Source organism: Cryptomeria japonica, chromosome 1, assembly GCF_030272615.1.
Source record: "Cryptomeria japonica chromosome 1, Sugi_1.0, whole genome shotgun sequence".
Taxonomy (NCBI): Eukaryota; Viridiplantae; Streptophyta; class Pinopsida; order Cupressales; family Cupressaceae; genus Cryptomeria; species Cryptomeria japonica.
Window position 1 is genome coordinate 666,186,961 of NC_081405.1, and position 21,732 is coordinate 666,208,692.

Sequence of the window (21,732 nt, forward strand, 5' to 3'; positions counted from 1 at the left end):
ACTCCACACAAGATGATACTAGCGCCACCTTTGGTTTGAAATCGCACCACCTTTGGATGAATGAAACTCGCACTACATTCGCCTTTTCTCAATTCGCATGAAGGAAGGTAAAATAATGATGTAGAAAATGATAATTCTACCCCCCTTATATAGCGCTTTCACCCTTTCATCCCTTAGGCCGACTTGGTAAATAAAACCATTTTTTAAATGATTTGCAATGAAATGACAAGGCCGACCCCCTTAAATGAGCGCTCCAATTCGATTTTTTATTAATTAATTAATTAATTATTTAATGCCTTGCGTTTTTTTTTGTTTGAGAATTTCGATTTTAAATAAAGGCAAAATAATTAATAAATGTCTAACGCCATATTAAATGCCAATTTAAATAAGATTTTCAATTTTTAAATCGATTTAGCATTTAATGAAATTCGAATTGCTTAATTTGGCGCCAAAAATATGAAAATAAAGGGACATACCTCATCGCTCTGGTCCCTTGGAGAGGGACAGGAGCGATCCATGATTTTGGTCTAGATTCTTGCGTTTTCAACGTTTAACTCCTTTACTTCCACGTCCCAAATTGATCATCTGGTGGTCCTTTCGAATTTGAATGCCTTTCTTGTGCGAGCAAATGCATCTCATAATCATTATCGCCCTGGTCCCTTGGAGAGGGACAGGAGCGATCCTAAGTTTTTTGCTTGAAATTTTCCATTTTGGTACGATCCTTTCCTTGTATCATCTTCCAAACGTCATTTAGAACCTTGTGCGTCCTTGTCTTAACGTGACTTTCAAAGAATGTCATGTGTTTTATCTAACATCGCCCTTGTCCCTTGGAGAGGGACAGGAGCGATCTCCATGTCTTCATGTTCATCTTGTATCTCTGACCTTCGAAATATCAATGCTTGTGTTCTTTTGCGCTTATTCCCATTTGCTTTTATTATGTGTTTGGATGCGTTAAAGGGACCATCGCCCTTGTCCCTTGGAGAGGGACAGGAGCGACCCATTATTTCTCCTTGATCTTGGCGACTTTTAAACTTCGATCTCCTTTGCAATGTCCTTCAAACGATGTCCCTTACACTTCCTACCCTTGCTTCGCCTTGATCTTTGAAGGAACGTGAGTGTTTTGATAGTATCGCCTTGGTCCTTGTCCAAAGGACAGGAGCGATATGGGTCTTTAGAGCACAAATCCTTCCATGTGATGACCTTTATAACCTTGCGCTTGATGGAAATGCCTTGAAATGTCTTCGCCACCCTTCGTCTTGACTTGGAGCGGTCTTGAACTTTGGAGGAACGACCTTGAACTTGCGTAGAGAGCATTATCATCATCATCGCCCTGGTCCCTTGAAGAGGGACAGGAGCGATCCTTCCCTTATGGCCACTATCTCACTTTGCCAGGTTCCAAGTTTATATTCAATGGGCTCGTCCTTCTTCCCTCTATTCGTCCATGCCTTAACATCATTTGTAACTTTGCAAGAAAAGCAATTATATCAAAAATCGCTCTGGTCCCTTCCTGAGGGACAGGAGCGAACTAGGCATTTAACACTGGTATGGACGTCCCAAAAAATCTTCAATTTATATTCAATGCGCTCATCTCATGTTCTCCTTTGTTTTTGAACGTAAACTTACCTTGACCCTTGTCTGGATTTTGCAAAATGGAGGAAATCGCTCTGGTCCCTGGGAGAGGGACGAGAGCTACAAGGTACCTCGCCCTGGTCCCTTGGAGAGGGACAGGAGCGATTTAGTCAATATAGGTCATTTTCCTTCGTTTTTGCATCTTAAATTATATTCATTTGGCAAAGCATCTTCCCTTGGACGTTCTCAAATTGCTAAGTCATTAAAATCTTGCAAGGACGAGGCGAAATTTGATTCGTAGCTCCGGTCCTTCACTGAGGGACAGGAGCGATTTTCTTCCTGGAGGCATTTCTGTGCTCATGAAAATCTTCAATTTATATTCAATGGAAAGATCTCGTCGTTCTCCATCACTTCAAACGTAAAATTTGTCTGGACTCTGCAAGGATGATGAGATATTTGAAATTGAGCTCCCGTCCTTCACTGAGGGACAGGAGCGATTTTGCTCCTACAGGCCAAAATAACAAGATTTTTCACATTTTAACACTTCACGAGGCGAAAACAAATCAATCCAATACCCAGGATCAAACTTCAAAAAAGTCAAAATTTGGTCAAAATATTCAATCAAACAAAAATTCATATTGACGGTCAACACTTAGACAAGTTTAAGCTCTGCATGAACATTCTAATTGAAAATTAGACCAATTTGGCGAATTTATTGCATTCAAAATTTTGCATTCTAGAAAAGAAGCTCAAAAGCTCTCAAAAATGACTGGATTTTGGCTTGAAAAGGCAAAATTTAAAACCCTAAGGGTTAGCCCTAAATCCAGACAACTGACTGACTAACAAAACCCTAAAAACAAAAGCGAAAACGAGCGAAAAACAAGCAAAAAGAGGGGGTCCCCATTTGCGATGGGGCGATGTGTGAAATGGTCACAACACTGCCTCACTAATGAACACTAAACGTCCAAAGACATATATAATATATATAGATATATGATTTTTAATTTATAATTGATATATTTAATTTCTGCTCAGCTTACATGCTTGTAATAAGACAGCCTCCGACACAATCATTAATATTTGTCTCCACCTAAAATAGTAGTTGCAAGCTAGGTATTGCCAAAACCAGTGGCTTGCTAATCTTTTACTTCAACCAAACAAATGCCTTTTGTTGAATTCTACCCCATATAAAGGACTCACCAATTGCCATTAGGGAATATAAAGCATTGCAATTGTGGAATATGATTTGATAAGCTTTCTCAAATATTGAACTACCCCTCAAAATCTCCTTGCCTCAATCATGATGAAAGTCTTGGATCACTTCAAAATGGCTTCCACTTCTACTAAATTCCTAATGGTAGCTGGATTGATGTCTGATAATTTTTGATCTCGGTTACTTCATAGCCTTAGCTAATGTTTGATCGCAGACTTAGACAACTATTTGGTGATTGCCTTTTTAAAAAGTTAACTGAATATATGCCTATGTAATCAGCAATATGAATATAAAAACAAAAAGTAAAACTTTTTTTCTACAATTGTTAAACTCTTTTTTATTTGCTCTCTATATCTCTATGCTATGGAAATGCAATTAAGTTTTTAAAAAAGGTAGTTTTTGTCTATTTTTCTACAATTTTTTAATGATTTTTTTAAATCTTATACTTTTGGTTTGCCAATTTTTTCCCCAAATGATTTTTGCTGCTATGGGAGAACCTTTTGTAGGTTATTTCAAGTTGTGGTTCCTTGTCAAAACTTAAAACTGTAGCTAATTATTTGATCTCTTCAATTAACCATTGTACAAAGGAGTCCCATAAGAAGCAAATGTTTCAACTTGTATACGTCTTTAAGTTTTAACTATAGTGCTATCACCATTTTCTTAGATAGTGTTTCCCCTTGAAATTTTTAGCTACTTTCCAGGAGTGTATGTGTCTTCATGACTATTTATTCGTCAATAGATTTGTGCAATGCCATCTATAGCATTTATTGTTAGAAGCTGCATTTTTACTATTCTGAATATATAATGAACCGTGTAGTTTTAGGCAATGCTATTTCCAAATTCTAATTGTTTCTCATAGGATTTCTAATACTTTTACTTGGCTAATAAACAGTCTGTAATTCTGTATGCTGATTTGATCTCAAGAAAAGTAACAAACTTATGTTCTGCAGTACTATATCTTCATGTATGTGGATGCACCAAGTTATCAAATCTTGAAGAACTTGAACATTATTAGTACTGGAGTATTGTATCGCATTATTTTGAGGAGAAAGTAAGGACCTCTCTCTTGACTTTCTATGCTCCAAAATTTTAATTATAGAATGAAATGGCTATAGAATACAGAAATTGAAAATGCCCTCTGTTTTAAGTTCAACATTTAGCTTTTAATAATTTGTGCAGTTTGCATATCTGCTTTTCATATTCGTTTCAATAGCATTTTTCATAACTATAATTCATGGTTTATATTATTTTTACATAGGAATTGTTTCCTTTCTGATTTGTTCCTACAGTCTTCTGTTATCGGCCGGGCAATATTCGTCTCTATTCTGCATCCATTCTCTACTTGTTTCTTTTTTTGGAACCAGGATATATCCAAATTCATGTGATGTTGTGATGCTTCACTGGTGTCATTGAAACCCACATTGTTTTTTGGATAATTGATAGAAAAGCAATGTCCCTGGTTATTTGTCACTTGGCTAATATTGTTGCCATCCTTATAGGTGATACATTTTTTCGTATCTGTCATGAATGGAAACATTGTTGTTCTCAAGGATATCTCAATACCATTTTTCTGATCTGAGGATTTTTCAATTAATCTCCATTCTCTTTCACATCCTGGCATTCCCATGTAAAGCTCTAATCCATGGGCGTTGAGAACCACATCTGTGCATGAACATTCAAAATTTCACAGTTTGCCCAATAATATAAATAAGCTTTCATCAAGATTCGTACGTACTGCTTTATCTTTTTATGCTGATGACTACTATCATGTAGGCCTGACACCACTGATGGAAGGGTTATTGACTACCTTGAAATGGAATCAGCCTTTGAGTTCTTACAACACAAACATCAACTAATTTTCCCCCTGAGAATTACAGCAACCAGTCAAGCACCACAAAAGGCGATGTCTTTGTAGGATGCATTGAATCTATCATTCAATAATTGATATTTTTTTCTAGTTGTTGATAGTGGCAAATAGAATATGCATGAGAACATTATTATACATGGACTCTAGCTTTAGCTTGTGGTCCTAGAGCCTGCACAAATATGCTCATTCTTTTCTTGATCAATTCTTTGTAGGGTGCAATCTGGATATAGGAACTTAAACCCATTCTACTATATGCGTATTTAATTGTCAGGTTATTTAGACCTTATTGTTGGGATTCGAACATGCATGTAGTTTGGTAGGTAATCTCTATAAATATTAAACTCTTCTCTATTCATTCCACAGATTATGGGCTGTTTTCTCCAAGCTTTTATCCTTTGCATTTTAGCTTTCATACATCTAGGAAGGCTTGCTAGGTTTAGCCAATCCTTATTTATGCAATATCGATGTTTTGTGTTTTGACTATATTCTAGTTTATCCTTCTGGTCGCCCCAGCTTTACAATTTAAGATCATTTCTCTTCTTAGTGGCTTTGCATTCACAGCTACATTTGGAAGCACCAGTGCAGTTCTTTCAAATCCTGCATTGAAGAATATTAGCCTAGACAACATAATGCTGCTACAGATATTTTCATTCTCTTCTTCTTCTATATTCTCCTAAGTGGTTTTGAAGCTTGCATTATATTCCACATTTATGTTATAGCTCTTTAGTTTTCCTTTATTTTGTTGAACACTTAACTTTTCTTGTAGTCTGTAGTTCCCTTTTTATTTTTTATGTTTTTTTTCACTTTACATTCTCCCTCTGGAAGTCTCTCAAGTGGTTTAGCTTAGGGGCTCCATTAATTGGTATTGTTCTTTCATAGACATAAATATAATTTCTTTCTTTCAGCTCATATCTTATTGCTTTCTATATCTTGTGATCTTTTTTGGCCAGCTTCTTGTGTCTTCCACAGTAGAGTTTATTTCTTTTGAAACCTCTTCCTTCATTTCCTGTACCTAGGATCTAATAAATTTATGAATTTTGTCTGTTCCAGTTCTTTTATTGCTGCTTATTACTAGATGATCACACTCTGTGTATCCTACTTTGCTACATATAATTTTTCAGACTTGGTACAACTGTTTTTTGTTCGCAGTTTAAAAAGCATTATACACTGGGTGGTACATAAACCTGTCTCATATCTGGTTGTACTGCGGCCTCCTATACTGCCCTTTACCACGATGCCTCCCCTGATAGTCTAATGATCTCCTGGGCCTGCTGCTGTACGATACCTGCTAAGGCTGACTCCCCACCTTCCCCTCCTCCTCTCTGGGCCTCATCACGCTCTCTCTGCGCCCCTCTCCCTCTGAGTATCTTCCCTATCCCTCTGTAGCCTTGCCACCTTTGCTGTCCCTCTCTCCCTGGCTAAATCAAATGCATCCCTGGCTAACTGCAGTATATCTCTCTCTGTCCCGGTACCATCCCTCTCCTCCTAGAGTATATCCAGGTCAGCCCTCAGCTGGGACATTTTGACCCCTTTTTGGCAAAATAGAATGCCCCCTCACCATGGGTGATTTCTCAAGAGAACATACCGTAATGGGGGCCCTGTTGTGACGTTTTCACACATCGCCCCATTGCAAATGGGGACCCCTGCTTTTTTGCTTTCTAGGGTTTGTTTTCTAGGTTTTTTAGGGTTTTGTCAGTTAGCCTTTGCATTTTGAGTGTCGCCAAGGGGATCACCTGGATAGCAGGTTCTGCTTGAGTTAGGTCAAGTTGGTGAGTGATGAAGTCTGAAAGTCCTGATACTGAAATTTGGCTAAGTCTGAAAGTCCTGATCCTGAAATTTGGCTAAGTCTGGAAATTGAAAAACCTCCAAAAACTAGATTTTGTAATATAGCTCCTGGAGGTCTGAAACCACTCTCAAACATCCTGAAAGTATATATGGAATATAACTTAAAGTATAAGTTCTTATACTTAAATGTTATATTCCATAAAATTATCCTGACAGAGAGTTCAAAAAGTCAAAAATCGCTCCTGACCCTCAGAGAGGGCCCACAACGAGATTTTGATTTCCTTCATTTTGCAATGAAAAGAGACCAAGTTTTGATCATAAATGGAAAATAAATGACCTTCTCCACCCACTTGAGGAAGTTTTGGCTAGAAATAATGAAGGACCTTGTTGAAAACAGAAAAATCGCTCGTGACCCTCAGAGAGGGCCCACAGCGAGAAATCTTATAAGGGTCATTGCTAGCCTTATTTGGTCGATTTGAGAGGTCAAGAGCATGATGAAGGATAGAATGAGCATAATGAAGTACCCTTTAGGTATTTTATTCTGTGTTTGGTCGTGTACAAAATACACGTCAATAGGACCCCAGCCCTAACGTCCATATGACATCTTGGGGATGTTTTGACTATGACCTTGAACCTAATAATTCATTCATAATTTCTTTGGAAATGTGATTTGTACCTCCTTGTTCATTTCCTGTCATTAAAGCCAGTCTTGAAACTGTCTGCAGACTTACAGTAGGAGAATTGTTTCAACACAGAACCATATCTTATGTTTACTGATTCTTGGCGGCCTTATTTTTATTGAAGGATTCCCCTTTACTGTCTATTCTCTGCAGGAATATCCAAACATGTTGTATTAATAAATAAAGGAAACCGTATTATTTGTATCAATTACTGTTCTCTGAAAGTGTTTAGAAATAAACTTGTTTTGCTAGTTTATCCAGAAGACAATGGAAATCCTCACTTTTTGGGCGCGTTTTTTCTTTTTTTCATGAATTATCTTCAGAATCTCAAGAGTTTCCTGTTTATATGTTGCAGAATAGTTGAAGATAACCCTTTCACCATCATGGGTGTTGTAGAATTTTTTTTTGATCGGTGATAGATTGTTTTTAATATTAAGATATCGGGTTTAAAACCTGGCCCAAACCAGTTGGGGCTACAACCAGGGAGCTACCTCCCCACAAATAACAAAGCACCATAGTGCAATGACCTATAAACAGGTCAACAAAACATTACTTGAGTTTACCTCTCTTGACCCTTTTCCCCTTCACTATTGTCCACCCTTCCTCTTGCGCTTCACAATTCAACAACACCTCCTTAGATGCCCCATCAGAAGACGTTACCCTCTCAACTGAACTCTGTGAACCAACCTATTTATCCTCCTCCTCCACCACAGAGCAGCTCCCCATCTTATCATGAGTTTTAAACCATGCCTCTGAATCACCTGAGGACTTTGTGAGTTCAAGAACCATTCCCTGCTGCTTTTCCACAGCACCATCTCCTGATGTTGGGGAACCGTTTTGAACTTCCGCAACTTTCTCCACCAAATAATGATGTGGAGAGACCTTGTGCCACCATGAAGCAAGCTTGTCCAGTCTACTCTTGGAGCATTGGACTGCAATGTGCCCTGTTTGGAAGCATCTGCGACATCTAAAAGGAATCCCTTTGTAATCAACAGGTTGCAGCCAACAACCCTTAGTCGTTTTCAATGAGATCTCCTTAGGAAAAACTCTAGTCATGTCCATTTCAACTAATAAAAGAGCATAAGTAGTGGAAGAAAATTTGAAGAACCCTCATCCACAAGAAAAAAATCTTCCCAATGAATTACCTATGGTCTCAAAGCAAGATTCAAACAAAAATTGAAATGGCAAATTTGGTAAGGCTTTAGTATTAGCAAGTGCTTGTCCATCCAGCTCCACTGGTAGTCACATAGAATCTTGTTCTTTTCTTGCTCATTGTCAAAGACTACCACGAAAAATCCTCGGACACCTGGATAGATTTGAACATCCCCTTCGAAAATGGGACCCCAGATTTCTGACATCCATTTATACAGATCCCTAAGGCTTGGCCAAAACCTTTTAAACCTCCCATCTAGTGTAACCGTTATTGCTCTAGCAGGCTTTTGCCCGAAACAGAGTGAATTTGCCTTGACACCATCCATAGCATCACCTTTAAAACCCCGCTCTGCAACTCCATAAAACCCTTGCCTCGCCATATTCTAGGTAGACTTTGCCAACACACTCTGCTTACATCTATCCGCCCATGTCCCCTTTGCTCGTTTTGAACACTCACCCACATTAGGGTTGTGGTTCCGTTTTGACAACCCGTGGTTGAAAGGGGGAAAACCGCATCCACCAGAATAGACATTTCCCCCCTCCGACTCCCGCCCATACTGTGCAAACCAACCACCTTTGACAGAATTACCCATCCATTGTGGGGATCTGCTTGCACCAGACACGCAAACCCCCACCTTAGTCCTCTAAATCGCAGCTGAAGATCTACCCTGCACTCTCTAGGAAGCCCTAACCGCGGGAGTCTCCTTCGGCAGCAACGACATTATTTCATGTATTTGCCATGGGTGTTGTAGAATTGTTTTCAGCCCTATGAGGTTTTTTAGATGTAGAAAGTTTAAAGGTTGAACGAAATTCTGTATAGCCAACCCTCATCATCCCCAAAAAATTAGAAATTCTCTTTGCCATCTGTTGTGATATATTCACACATCGCCCCATTGCAAATGGGGACCCCTACTTTTTGCCTTCTAGGTCTTTTAGGGTTTGTTTGTCAGCCTTTGCATGCTGAGTGTTGCCAGAGGGATCACTAGGATGGCAGGCTCTGCTTGAGCCAGGGTGAGTCCACGAGGCCCCAGAATTAGGGTTTCTTTGAGAGTCTTCCTTAGGACCTGGGTTTTCTCTTGTTGCTAATTGTGTCTTGCTTGGTGAGTGAGTATCATCCTTGAAGGTCTGAGCTAGGTCAAGTTGGTGAGTGATGAAGTCTGGAATGTCATCCTGATCTTCAAATGCCCTGAAATTTGGCTAAGTCTGGAATGTCTTCCTGATCCTGAAATTTGACTAAGTCTGGAAAACTGAAGAATCCTCTAAGTCTGGAAATCTGAAGAATCCTCCAAAAACTAGATTTTGCATTATAACTCCTGGAGGTCTGAAACCACTCTCAAATATCCTGACAGTATATATGGAATATAACTTAAAGTATAAGTGACATTTCCTTCTTATACTTAAATGTTATATTCCATACATGAATTTTGACGGAGAGACCAAAATGTCAAATTTCGCTCCTGACTCTTCCAAAGGGTCTAGAGCGAAATTCTCCATAAGATGTTCTAGTTTGACCCAAACTTAGAACTAACTCATTCCTAGGCATTATTGAGGGCAAAACACTTGTTTGGATGGAGAAATGTGAGGAATGAAGTCAAGATTTGAGCCTAAATGTGAATTTCGCTCCTGACCCTTCTAAAGGGTCCAGAGTGAAATTCTCCCTAGACACCTTTTTTCTCCTTGTTTGCACTGGAAACTTTGATTCCTTGGGCATGGTAAGGGCAAACTGACATATTCTTGCCTTAGGAAGTGATTTGAGGTGTTTGAAAGTGTGGATTTTGTCTAAAGCATGAATTTCGCTCCTGACCCTTCCAAAGGGTCCAGAGCGAAATTCACCTTTTCCTCTATTTTGCTCTTTCATATGGCCAAGTTTTGGATTTTGAGGCATAGTTGAGGAGACTTGGATGCATGTTTGCCTTGGAGAGGAGGTTTAAGACTACAAAATGGTGAAAATCAACCTAGAATGGAAATTTCGCTCCTGACCCTTCCAAAGGGTCCAGAGCGAAATCTCCCATTTGACCTTCTATCTTGCCTAAAATGATGAATAGAGTTTGAAAGGACCTTGAAATTGATCAAGTTTGAGAGAGAATTGGATAAATCAAGATTTTCGCTCCTGACCCTTCCAAAGGGTCCAGAGCGAAAATCCTCATAACCCTCATTTCCTTCCTAATTTTGGCTAAAGTGTTGGTCTCTAAGGCATGTCGGAAGGTAGATCGATGTGTTCTTGCCTTGGGGGATGATTGAAAGTGTTGAAAAGTGAAGATTTTGTCCAAGAATGGAAATTTCGCTCCTGACCCTTCCAAAGGGTCCAGAGGGAAATTTCCCATAAACCTCATTTCCTTCCTTGTTTGGACCTACATTCTAGTTTTGAAGTGTTGGGATGTAATTATGTGAAGAATTTTAGCCTAGAACATGAATTTCGCTCCTGACCCTTCCAAAGGGTCCAGAGCGAAATTCCTTACAAACCTATTTTTTAACCTTGCTTGGGCTTAAAAACTTTGTTCCTTGGTTGAAAACGATGAAATTTTGTCTTGTAATGAAGAATGAGATTGAAAGGATGAAGAACCAAGTCAAGAACGAGAAATTCGCTCCTGACCCTTCCAAAGGGTCCAGAGCGAATTTTCTCAAAACCTCTCTTTTCTCTCAACTTTGTGCTAGATCAAGTGTGGGCTAAGGTAAATTCAAGAAGGAGATGTCCCTAAGAATGACTTTGAGTTGCTAGTGATCCAGGAATTTGAAGGAATTGAGCAAAATAGTGAATTTCGCTCCTGACCCTTCCAAAGGGTCCAAAGCGAAATTCTAAAATCCACCTATTCCTTTCATATTTGTGCCAAGCCAGGCCTAGACAAAGATGATAGAAGCCCTTGAGATTGCCCTTGAATGGATTGTTGTCTCCAAAACTGATGATTTTGGGCCAGAGGAAGAAATTCGCTCCTAACCCTTCCCAAGGGGGCGAAATTCATTATAGGTCTTGTCCCTGGCCATGATTTCTAGCGAAATTCTTTTTTCTAGTCATTTTGAGGTCAAGCAAAATGTTGCAAGCATGGGAGAGGGATCCAAGGATGAGAGTCCAAGTATAGAAAGTGAAGAAGATGGACCTTGATGAAGGATGACAAGCAAAACATGAATTTCGCTCCTGACCCTTCCAAAGGGTCCAGAGCGAAATTCTTCAAACTACCTATTTCCTCCTTGTGTCAAGTCAAGACTTTGAGTCCTAAGGCGTGATTGAGGTTGAAATGATGTTACTTTGCCCTGCAAGATGAATTGAAGTGAAGGAAATAAAGAATTGAGACCTAAAACTTGAATTTCGCTCTTGACCCTTCCAAAGGGTCCAGAGCTAAATTCCCAAAATCACCTAGTTTGCCCATGATGAAGGTCAAGTTGTGGATTCCTAGCCTTTGGTGAGGAGAAGGATAGCGCATGCTTGCCTTGGAAGGCATTTTGGAGTAGAGACATGATGGAATTTGTCCTAAAATGCAAATTTCGCTCTTGACCCTTCCAAAGGGTCCAGGGCGAAATCCTTTGAAGTTCCTATTTTTTCACCTTGTTTGAGCGAGGCAAAGGGCTAGCTGTGAGGTTATGATGAAAAGAGGTCTAAATTGGGCAAAATGTAAAATTCGCTCCTGACCCTTCCAAAGGGTCCATGGCGAAATTCTTATAGGGCCTGTCCCTGGGAAGGATTTTGAGCAAACTTTATTTTAAAGTCTTCTTGTTGATGATTTAAGGTTGGAGTTGCCTCGATTGATCCTTCGGCGAAATCTTCAGCAGTTGGGAAACTTTGTTCAAGAGAGGATAAGGTACCTTTAGGTATTTTATTTTGTGTTTGGTCGTGTAAAAAAGACACATCAACACCATCTTAAGAAACCCATCCCCCTGTGCAGAAACTTGAAGAAATACTGACTACAATTAAATGTTATGTTTGGTATTTTGGTCTCGGGATACCTTGATATTCTCCCACTCAATAGTGTTTTTGCATCATGTTTATATTCTTTTATTTCTAAGTAATTCACATCATATCAAGGAGAGTAACCACATGTCACTTATTTCTTTTGACAGCATAGTACTTTTCTGGCCTTCATGCCTTCGTTATGCAAACACTGATTTTGCAACGCATTCTATTTTCTTTGTTTCACAAATATGTTAATATATCTATATAATGACTTTATTTCATTTTGTGAGGGGATACACAGCAATGAAGGTAGATATCTATTTAATGACTTTTAGTTAGATATATCTTGTTAATTTTCTCTCCAGACAGTGTATATGCAAATTTAGAATCGTCAAATAAATAATTGCCAACGTAACATTTTCTTGATTGTAGAGCAGTAGGAGATTAACTCTGTTTGTTAACATTTACAGAATTAATAGTAACTGTATATGCAACTAGATTTTTAAATTGTAAAAACTATGATTCAGAGGCATCATTGAGGGTATAATATGATGAATTCTCTGCCATGGATTTTTTTAATGCTTGTTTGTTGCTAAATTATCTATTTGTTGCAGATTAACAGAGATTCAATGGTCAGCTTATATTCTATTATGTATTGGATGCACAACCGCAGAGCTAACTTCATCGTAAGTTAATGTCTTCTTATGTTTTGAGGTTTGATTTGAATTGTACAATGATAATTATTTGGGAGTGCTTCTTACATTTATACACATGTTTCTCATTTACTAGATTGTATCCCTTCGGGACTTTTCCAATTTTGAGTACTATACAATAAGATGGATTCATAGCCACTCAGTCTGCCCTATCTACAATTTAGTTTTTTGCACTCCTTTTTCGTGTGACATTTTTTCATCTTTTCAAGTCACAAAATTCATTTATGCTCCTCACCCATTTTAATTTTTAATGTAAATATTTGTTGTGGGTGTATTTGTTCTTGTATATTGTGATGGTGAGTTGTAATATTTCAAGATGGTTTACACATTTTCTTTGGTTCTTGTGTATTATAATGGCAAGTTGTACAATTTTGAGATGGTTTAAGCATTATCTTCATTTCATACTCAAGTAGCAGTGCTCTAAAATGGATCATGCAAACAAAATCTTTTTTTTAAGTGCTTTAGAAAAACTAGACAAAGACTTGAAATGTTGAGTAGCACTACTGATAGTTTATTGCACACTATTTATTTAGAAGCTTCAATTGCATTATTTCTAACAGCATAATATCTTGGTGCAGTTCTGATCGTGTTTTACAGACCCCGCTTCAGGGCTGTATGATGGCTATTGTAAGCTAATTAATTTATTTGGAGTTTTAACCATCCTTGGATCTCAAGGATAATGGAAGCATCTCAAGCTTGGTTGCATTTTGCTATATACAGTGGACTTATTTTATGTTTAACATTACATGACTATGGTTGTTGCAGGTGATGGCACTATTGAGTGGCTTTGCTGGTGTTTACACTGAGGTATAGGGCAAACCTTCTACTGGCTATTTTTATGTCGTTGTATAGACAAAAATAACAGTCCACTTTACTATAATGTCTGTCTATTAATTTGACTAAGCATTGCATGTTTGGTTGGTTGCTTATAGATTTAGAAACATGCAAGTCATTATAAAGTATATTTGTTTCTAACATACGCTCAGTATGATAAGTCTATTATAACTGTTTTTCTCCTTGGAATTTGAATTAGGTCCATAGATTTGAACTTCTTGATGAAAGTTTCTTTTGAGAGAACATGTTAACATGACCATTATCACTTCTTGTATTCTATCAGCTGATCATTAAAAAGCGACCTTCAAGGAATATCAATGTGCAGAATTTCTGGCTGTATATCTTTGGCATGATTTTCAATGTTGGAGCTATGCTTACACAGGATCATGACGATATTATGAACAAGTATGGCAGTGTCTTGTGCACTTGACTTCATTAACGTCACAGAACTTTGTGAATATGTTTATATTTAAATTAAATGCTTTTCTTTCTATGGAATATGGATCTGTTGTAGATATCAACTCGAATAATGCCAGTTCTATTGTCACAAACCATATACCCTTTTCTTCTGCATTCTTTGGAGGATCAACAGTACCATTTACACAAATATAATCATATCTCATATGAAGTAACGTTGGATGTTTTTCAGGGGATTTTTCCATGGTTATTCACTCATCACAGCATGCATGATTATCAACCATGCTCTTAGGTACATCATTTTTCTGTGTTTCTTGCATGTTACATTTGTCAGGAGGGGTGTTTAACAAAATAATTTGTTTTTGTTTCCTCGGTTATATGATTCCATTTGATCTTATATCACTTCTCTGCAGTGGGATTGCAGTATCTATGGTAATGAAATATGCAGATAATATTGTCAAGGTACATTTGCTATTACATTCAACTTATTAGTATTTGCGCATACTACTACCTTCTGATACTGTATCTAACATCCCCCTAATTTTTACAGGTTTACTCCACTTCCGTTGCAATGCTTCTTACAGCATTTATATCAATGATTCTTTTTAGGTTTCACTTGACTCTTCCTTTTGTCCTTGGTTCAATGTAAGTAACACATTTAAGGTTTTTTAGCTTTCCATTGATTAAGGCTGCTCTACACTTATTATAATTTGTCCTTTAGGCAGTATAAATTGGTCCTTGCTTTTAAAAAAGAAAAAGTTTAATGATAAGCTTCTTTGCAGGGTTGTGTCTGTATCAGTTTATTTGCATTCTAAGGGAAAGGCACCAAGGTAATATCCAACTGTTGAGTGAAGTCAAGGGATAAACATTTTCGAGAGTTAGCAAAATGATTTTTCTTTAAGGTTATCTTGCTAGTGAGGGTAACTCTTAATTCGGAACTGCTCTGGATGGACTTCCAATAGCATAATGTACCAAAGAAGTTGAGCTTTGTTCCTTTTTGATTTAAGGATGGTGTACCCATTTAGCATTTTAGATATTACTTTGTTATTTAACTCACATTTAAAGAAACAAAAGGATTCCAACCTGCCTTGAGCAGACGAGGTTCATAGTCATTGAGTTGATATTTATATCAAATGGCTAATTGACGAGAGTCTTAAAATTATTTGGGCCCTGTACATGTAATTTACTTAATATTATCTGATTCAATTTACTTGTTTCTGGGTAGTTTAAGGGCTGCATACTAGTATCATCCCTGCAAAATATTTTAATTGTGCATATGTAGATCCATTAATATATTTCAAACATTCGTTCTGTTAAACAGTTTTGCATAAACATCAGCATAGTAGATTTTCCGAGTTTTCTTTTATAACTAAAATTGCTAATCATACATTTTCAATTTTGATAATTCTAGAAATCATACGCAAAATTATTGTACCTGTGAAAGAATGAAAATGAAACCTTAAATTAGGAAAAGTAAGTAAACTAAGGTTTTCTTCCTTAATGCATGTATGCTAATACAGATCAAATTTAGAACGTTTAAATTTAACAAAATGGTGTCTAATCTGAAACTATACTCACACGAGCTATGATTGTCACTATGAAACAAAAAATGGGTGACAAGGAAATTGAATTTGCAAGTATTAAAAGAGGAACTTGTGCACCTGGGAGAAAAAAAGTCTGAAATTGAAAATGCTTAAAATGACTGTCATAAGATTCTTGGAAAGTTTGAAGGCTTTAGAGTCCGTATACTTTGTGAAGGGACACAGATCTTCTAAACGGGGCACAAATGACATTGTATTAGATTGCCTTCAGAATGGATGAAACCAGAGGTCTCATGAGTCTAGAAAATCATAGTTACCTGTTTTTGAGATGCATGCACAGAGAGAAATAACAACACAAAAATGGTTTGAGTATACAAAATACAGTAGAGAAATGAACACAAACTAAATAATTTAGACATGTTACACTTATTAAAACTTGAAACAAAAGATGAATTGAGTTGGGAATGAAAAAAAGTGTTTAGGAGCAGCTTGCCTCGGTTAACCTCTTGTGGGTTATATAAACAAGACATCCCATGGTAAACTTTGAAAATGGTGTATGCAAACTTAGATGGAAACACATAGCTATAATGGACAACAATGGTGGCTAAGATTCAAAACCCTAGTATGCGAAGGCTAACTTTAGGGGCTATGCAATAATGAACAATGGGTAGTAGATGATCAAATGTGGGCAATGATTTGGAGGTGGAAGAGGATATTTAGAAAAGGGCAAGAAAATGGGTTTCCTAATGGCTAGGAAGGAGAAAATGGATGGACATTTCTATGTACAAGGAAAAAAGGAAGCCACAAGAGCGTTAGATGGAAAAAGAAAACAGGGTCCAAAAGCAGTTACTCCAATGTGTAAGCACTTGTGGAAAGGTTGATTGCAAGGATGAGTGAAATGCATAGGGCAAATAAACACGAGAAATAAGTGGGTCACTAATGAGGTGCTTGTAAATTTTGGTGGCAAAAATCACCAAAATAATTCACATTGGATAATGGGAATGCCCCTTGCGGGCAGGTGGGTGTGTGTAAATGAGATTTAATGTCAAAGCTCCCAAACATTGCGAGATTGAAAATAGCAAGTGAAATCACATTGGATAATGGGAATGCCCCTTGGGTGGGGGGTGGGGGGGGTGTGTGTAAATGAGATTTAATGTCAAAGCTCCCAAACATTGCAAGACTGAAAATAGCAGGTGGTTTCACGTTAATTTGATCATTCGGAAGTGAGATTATACGAGAGACAAGGTGGAAATAAGGTTTGACAACGCATGAAAGGAGACACAAAATTAAATGTTGGGTGAACAAGGATAAGGATGGGTTGGATAGGGATTCACAAGACTTATATAAGGGTTTGAACACATGGAAAAGGAGGGAACCTAAAAACACATAAGGATAAACAAAGATAAAGAAGAGTAGTCAAGATTTGAGCAAGGGCTAAAACATTCTAAAGGGTGAACAAGGGCTAAAAATATTGTAAAGGGTTTTAAAGAGTTCAAACCATAGTAAAGAAATTGTAGAGCATTTTTATTGTATTTTAACCTAACTTTAGCGAATTGATATATTAAAGAGGAAATGAATATGCTGAAGTAAAAGAGTATATTGAACATATATAATTTTATACATATATAGTGGATACAGAACAAAAATAGTGTTATTTTGATTTATTTAATTTGTTTTTCTCAAGCATATATGTGCTTGGTCTTGCAATGCATTTAAGGAAAGCAATTATTCTACGCATACAAAAAACAATGCTAAACAACACACATATAGAAAAAAATGAAACACATCACAATTTATTGAACATGTATATATAAACACATGGAAGGGGTGTAAAATGAAAATAAAACAAACACAAAAAACCACATCACGTAAGCATAAGCAAAGACACTATTGGTTTAATGACGAGTTAAAATGAGGTAGACATATTTTGCAAAAAAGTGGATACACAACAAAAATGAGAGATACAATTATTTTGATTTTTTAAATTTTTTTTCTCAAACATATATGTACTTGGTCTTGCACCACTTTCAAGGAAAGTAGTTATTGTACGCATACAAAAAACAAAGCTAAATAACACACATATACAAGAAATGGAAACACATAACATTGAAATATAAAAACATGGAAGGGGTTGTAATGTCCCCTTCCTAATTTACCCTAGAATTGCAATTGTAAAAAAACTAGGGTTAGGGTTACATCTAACCAAGTAAAATATCTCTTTAAGTAATGCAATCTTGATTTTGAATTAGAGTTTGATTTGTATGTGGGATCTCAATCATATAAGATATGGAATAAGGAGGCATGGTAGGGTGCCATAAGACAATTGTTTCTCCCTCTATACAATCCCCCTCCATTCTTCCATGGCTGGAGATTCAACAATCCCTCAACATAGGGGTTGGATATGAAATTGCAAGAGGGTGCCCTTAGTTGTTCCCTCCCTTTCATAGTGTAATGGGGTGCCCTAATAACTGTCCTTTCCCTATTTGCCATTGTAGTAGGGTGCCCTATAGTTGTTCTCCTTGATAGCATATTTATTTCCTTCCCTTTGACAAACTATTGTAGTGTTAAATGTATATTTGAATGCTTATTAATATAGAATATATATGTGCAATACATTCATATATAAAACTAAACAACAATTTCTGTATTACTACGGTGGATTGGGATATTCACAAGTTATATTCAGGTCTGATTATTAGAGTGTTCAATATTGTGTAATATTCTTTTTTGTTCAATGCTCGATGATTGATGGGCAATTGATTGATTGAATGAATTACCTTGATTGTATGATTTTAAGTATTAGTGAGTGATAATGGAATGAAGTTTGATTTGATAGAATGATTGGTTGATTGAGTGTTTGCTTGATTAGAATGATTGGAATGATGATTGATAAGTGATCTTTGAATGATTGGAATAATCTCTTTATACTTCATTTTGTCCTAACTTTTACTAGGCATAACTTTCTGCACATGACTTGAAATTATGAGCCATTTAACTCGTTGGAAAGGTCTCCGAGAGTTGTAGGTGAGATTTTGAAAGAACATGCCTAGCCATGTTCACTTTCAAGGGCTAAAAATGCCCTGAAGGCCTTCAAAAATGCCATTTACTAACATATAGAAAAACTAAGAAAATATATAATAATATTTTCAAATTTTCTTCTCATCAAAATGTCAGTACCAGTGTGAGTTGGAGAAGAAATAAGAAATGCCTAGTCTGCTTAGGTATCTGAGCCATGAGGGACCATGTCAGACATTTTTAAAATGGTGCGACTATTTAGAAAATCTTTTGGCTATATTTTAAGGAGAGACTATATAGAAAATATAATATTTAGAAGAGAATATTTTAAAGATAGTTATTTAAAATAAAATAATTACAAAGTAAGAATTTGTAATCTTGGATAAGATTTTAATTTATTTTTTAACAATTTTTTATTTTATAAGATAAATTTAAAAACTAATTTAATCTATATAGCTTAATGATTACAAAGATAAAAATTAGAGATTTTTTTATTTATACATATAATTTTTGTTCTATTAATATTATATAATATTAATAAGATAATTACATAAATTTAGTTAGTTATTAATATTATGTTCTTTCAAAATGATAATTAAAAAATAATAATTAATTTAATTTAAAATTATTATATACTAGAATTTAAAATATTAGAAATGAGAAAGAATTTTATAATTTATCATTATTTAAGAAGTGTTTTAACCGCGACAGAAGATAGTTATAGATAGACTTTTTACATTATTAATAGATTTTAATTTAATTTTTAATTTTTAAGAAGTTAAAATACCATTTTTAAAAATTCTAATAGTTATGTTTTATTTTTTAAAATAAAAAAACTTAAAAAAATAAAAATAAAATGAAATCTATTAAAAAGTAACTATATCTAAAAGCATTAATTTTTTGTGAAATTTAAAATACCGGATTTAAAAAATTAATATAATTACTTTTTATTTCAAAAAATAAAAAAAATATTTTAAAAAAATAAATAAAAATTTAAAATAAAATCTATTAAAAAGTAAAAATTCAATTTGTAATTCATTGAATTATTTTATTCCCCTCCATCCCTCGCTCTTTATATATAATAAAAAATAATAATTAGACTTATATAAAATATTATTATTTATCTATATAATCAAAATATAAAAATTAATATTATTAATATATATACACAGCTTTCTCCCCCTTTCTCTTCTAGTATATCTCTATTTTTCTCTTCCCCTCCATTTCTATCTCTCCCTCTCTCTATCTCCCCCCCCCCCCCACTCTCTCTCTCTCTATATATCCCTCTCCCTCTTCCTCTATATATCTCTATCCCTCTCTATCTCCATTTCTCTCTATCCTTATCTCTCCCTCCACCTCTCTCTCTCTCTCTATTTATTTCTCTCTATCTTCCTCTAGATACCTCTCTATCCTCATCTCTCCCTTTATCTCTCTATATCTCTGTTTATTTCTCTCCCTCTTCTTCTCTCCCTCTATGTTCCTCTTCCCTCTTCTATCCACTATTGGCGGGAACTTGATGCATTTCTCCAGACTCTGTCCTCATCCAAATCGTCCACCCAAGTTGAGATTAGATTGCAAAACTTTGTTGGAACAAATCAAACCTTATTAGGGCGAGTGCATTTGCATGGGCTTCCCTATGTAAAATAATTCTAACTAGAGAGATATATAAACCATTGGAATCTCATAACCTTCACAATGTGTAATGTGTAAATAAAATGACAAGTCAATGAATCACCTTCATATCAAATACCATGTTTCTCATAAATCAATAAATGCCTACACATTCTAACAACTTTTGGCCATGTCAAACTCAACCACGCCCTCAGAGAGGGGAACAAATCTACAAATAGGTGGGCCAATTTGGGTCCCTTCACTAATTCCCTTTAAACATGAACCAACTTGCACAAGCTAGTTGGGGATGTTCATGTCACAATCTAGGAAGACATAAAATCTAATGATGTGTAAAGATCCAAGGATTTCCTTTTTAATTGTGGTCTTTTTTGTCATTTCCTATAATAATTTCATGATTGGGAGATGAATTTTTATATTTGGAGAAAGGTTTGCCTTTTCTAAAACTACGGTAAGCCGTCCTTATCCTAATTCAATTTTGTTTTACCCCTTTGCGGTAGATATCACTTGATTTTCTTGTGAACATGTTTACCATGGGAGGAGATCTCATATAGATAAAGCCGGATAACTGTGACAACCTTAAGTATAATGATATTCTTTGGTATGTGATTAAGAGGGTTAATTTAGCTTCCTATGGGGAGGGTATGAAAGTTTTTAACTGCTTGTTATTTGAAAGTTATTCTCATTCTTGTGAAGGGGGTAAAGTTTGCATTGGGAGTTTGTCCTTTACTATTTCCATGGATTCTATAGGAGTTGCTACTAGGTTCTTGGTGGAAGGCATGAAATTTCTTAAAAACCTCAAGGGAAATACAAAGATGATTTCAAGAGATTCTTAAAGGTGGGAGAGATCTGCATAATGGCTTCTACAGGGAGGACCTCCCAGGGGAATGGAAGGAGGATACACTAATTCTAATGAAATACATCATCCTAATCGATAGGTAAAATAGATTCCACTCCTAGTTGTTTCCTATGTTGATTCATTTTAGATATGGTGTTGAAATGAATTTACCCTACTGGATTTTTTTCTTCCATTTTATAGTTTGTAGCTACGACTAAGTCTAAGAATGTGTCCCCCCTTTATCAGGGATTAATCCTAAGGCTCTACAATTTTCATTTGGTTATGTACACTACTGGAAAGCCCTCTATAAACCCTATTGGTCCCCTTGTTAACCCCACTCTGGTTATGGAGTTGTCCAACATCCTTTAGACCTGTTGTAAAGGTGCTTCTAGTTCTATGATGACTACCCCTCCTACCTTGGTTAACCCCCAACATTTTGCCAAAATAAAGAATATTGAACCCAAAGTCCAACAACTGAAGAAAAATTCTAGGAAGAGGTTGATCATTGAGGAAGTAATCTCTGAGGACTTCTCTTCCTCTTTGTCTACGGGCTCAGATTGGACCCTTGATAAGACTAATATTTCTATGATGAT

General features: G+C 36.2%; 1 protein-coding gene across 10 annotated transcripts in view; it reads left to right on the plus strand.

Annotated features, from left to right (window-relative positions):
* Window positions 1-15,521, plus strand: part of LOC131071958 (CMP-sialic acid transporter 2) — a 52,354-nt gene extending 36,833 nt beyond the window's left edge. For 8 of the 10 annotated variants that reach the window (XM_058007937.2, XM_058007936.2, XM_058007939.2 and 5 more), the window contains 9 exons: window positions 3,733-3,833; window positions 12,767-12,838; window positions 13,444-13,492; window positions 13,631-13,672; window positions 13,983-14,104; window positions 14,349-14,408; window positions 14,530-14,578; window positions 14,667-14,761; window positions 14,899-15,521. In XM_058007937.2, the coding sequence (XP_057863920.2) occupies window positions 3,733-3,833; window positions 12,767-12,838; window positions 13,444-13,492; window positions 13,631-13,672; window positions 13,983-14,104; window positions 14,349-14,408; window positions 14,530-14,578; window positions 14,667-14,761; window positions 14,899-14,950 (642 nt within the window). In that variant the 3' untranslated portion in view covers window positions 14,951-15,521. The remainder of the gene's footprint in view (window positions 1-3,732; window positions 3,834-12,766; window positions 12,839-13,443; window positions 13,493-13,630; window positions 13,673-13,982; window positions 14,105-14,348; window positions 14,409-14,529; window positions 14,579-14,666; window positions 14,762-14,898) is intronic. The other 2 variants (XM_059221127.1, XM_058007940.2) reach the window with 2 other exon arrangements.
* Window positions 15,522-21,732: the final 6,211 nt, after the last annotated feature.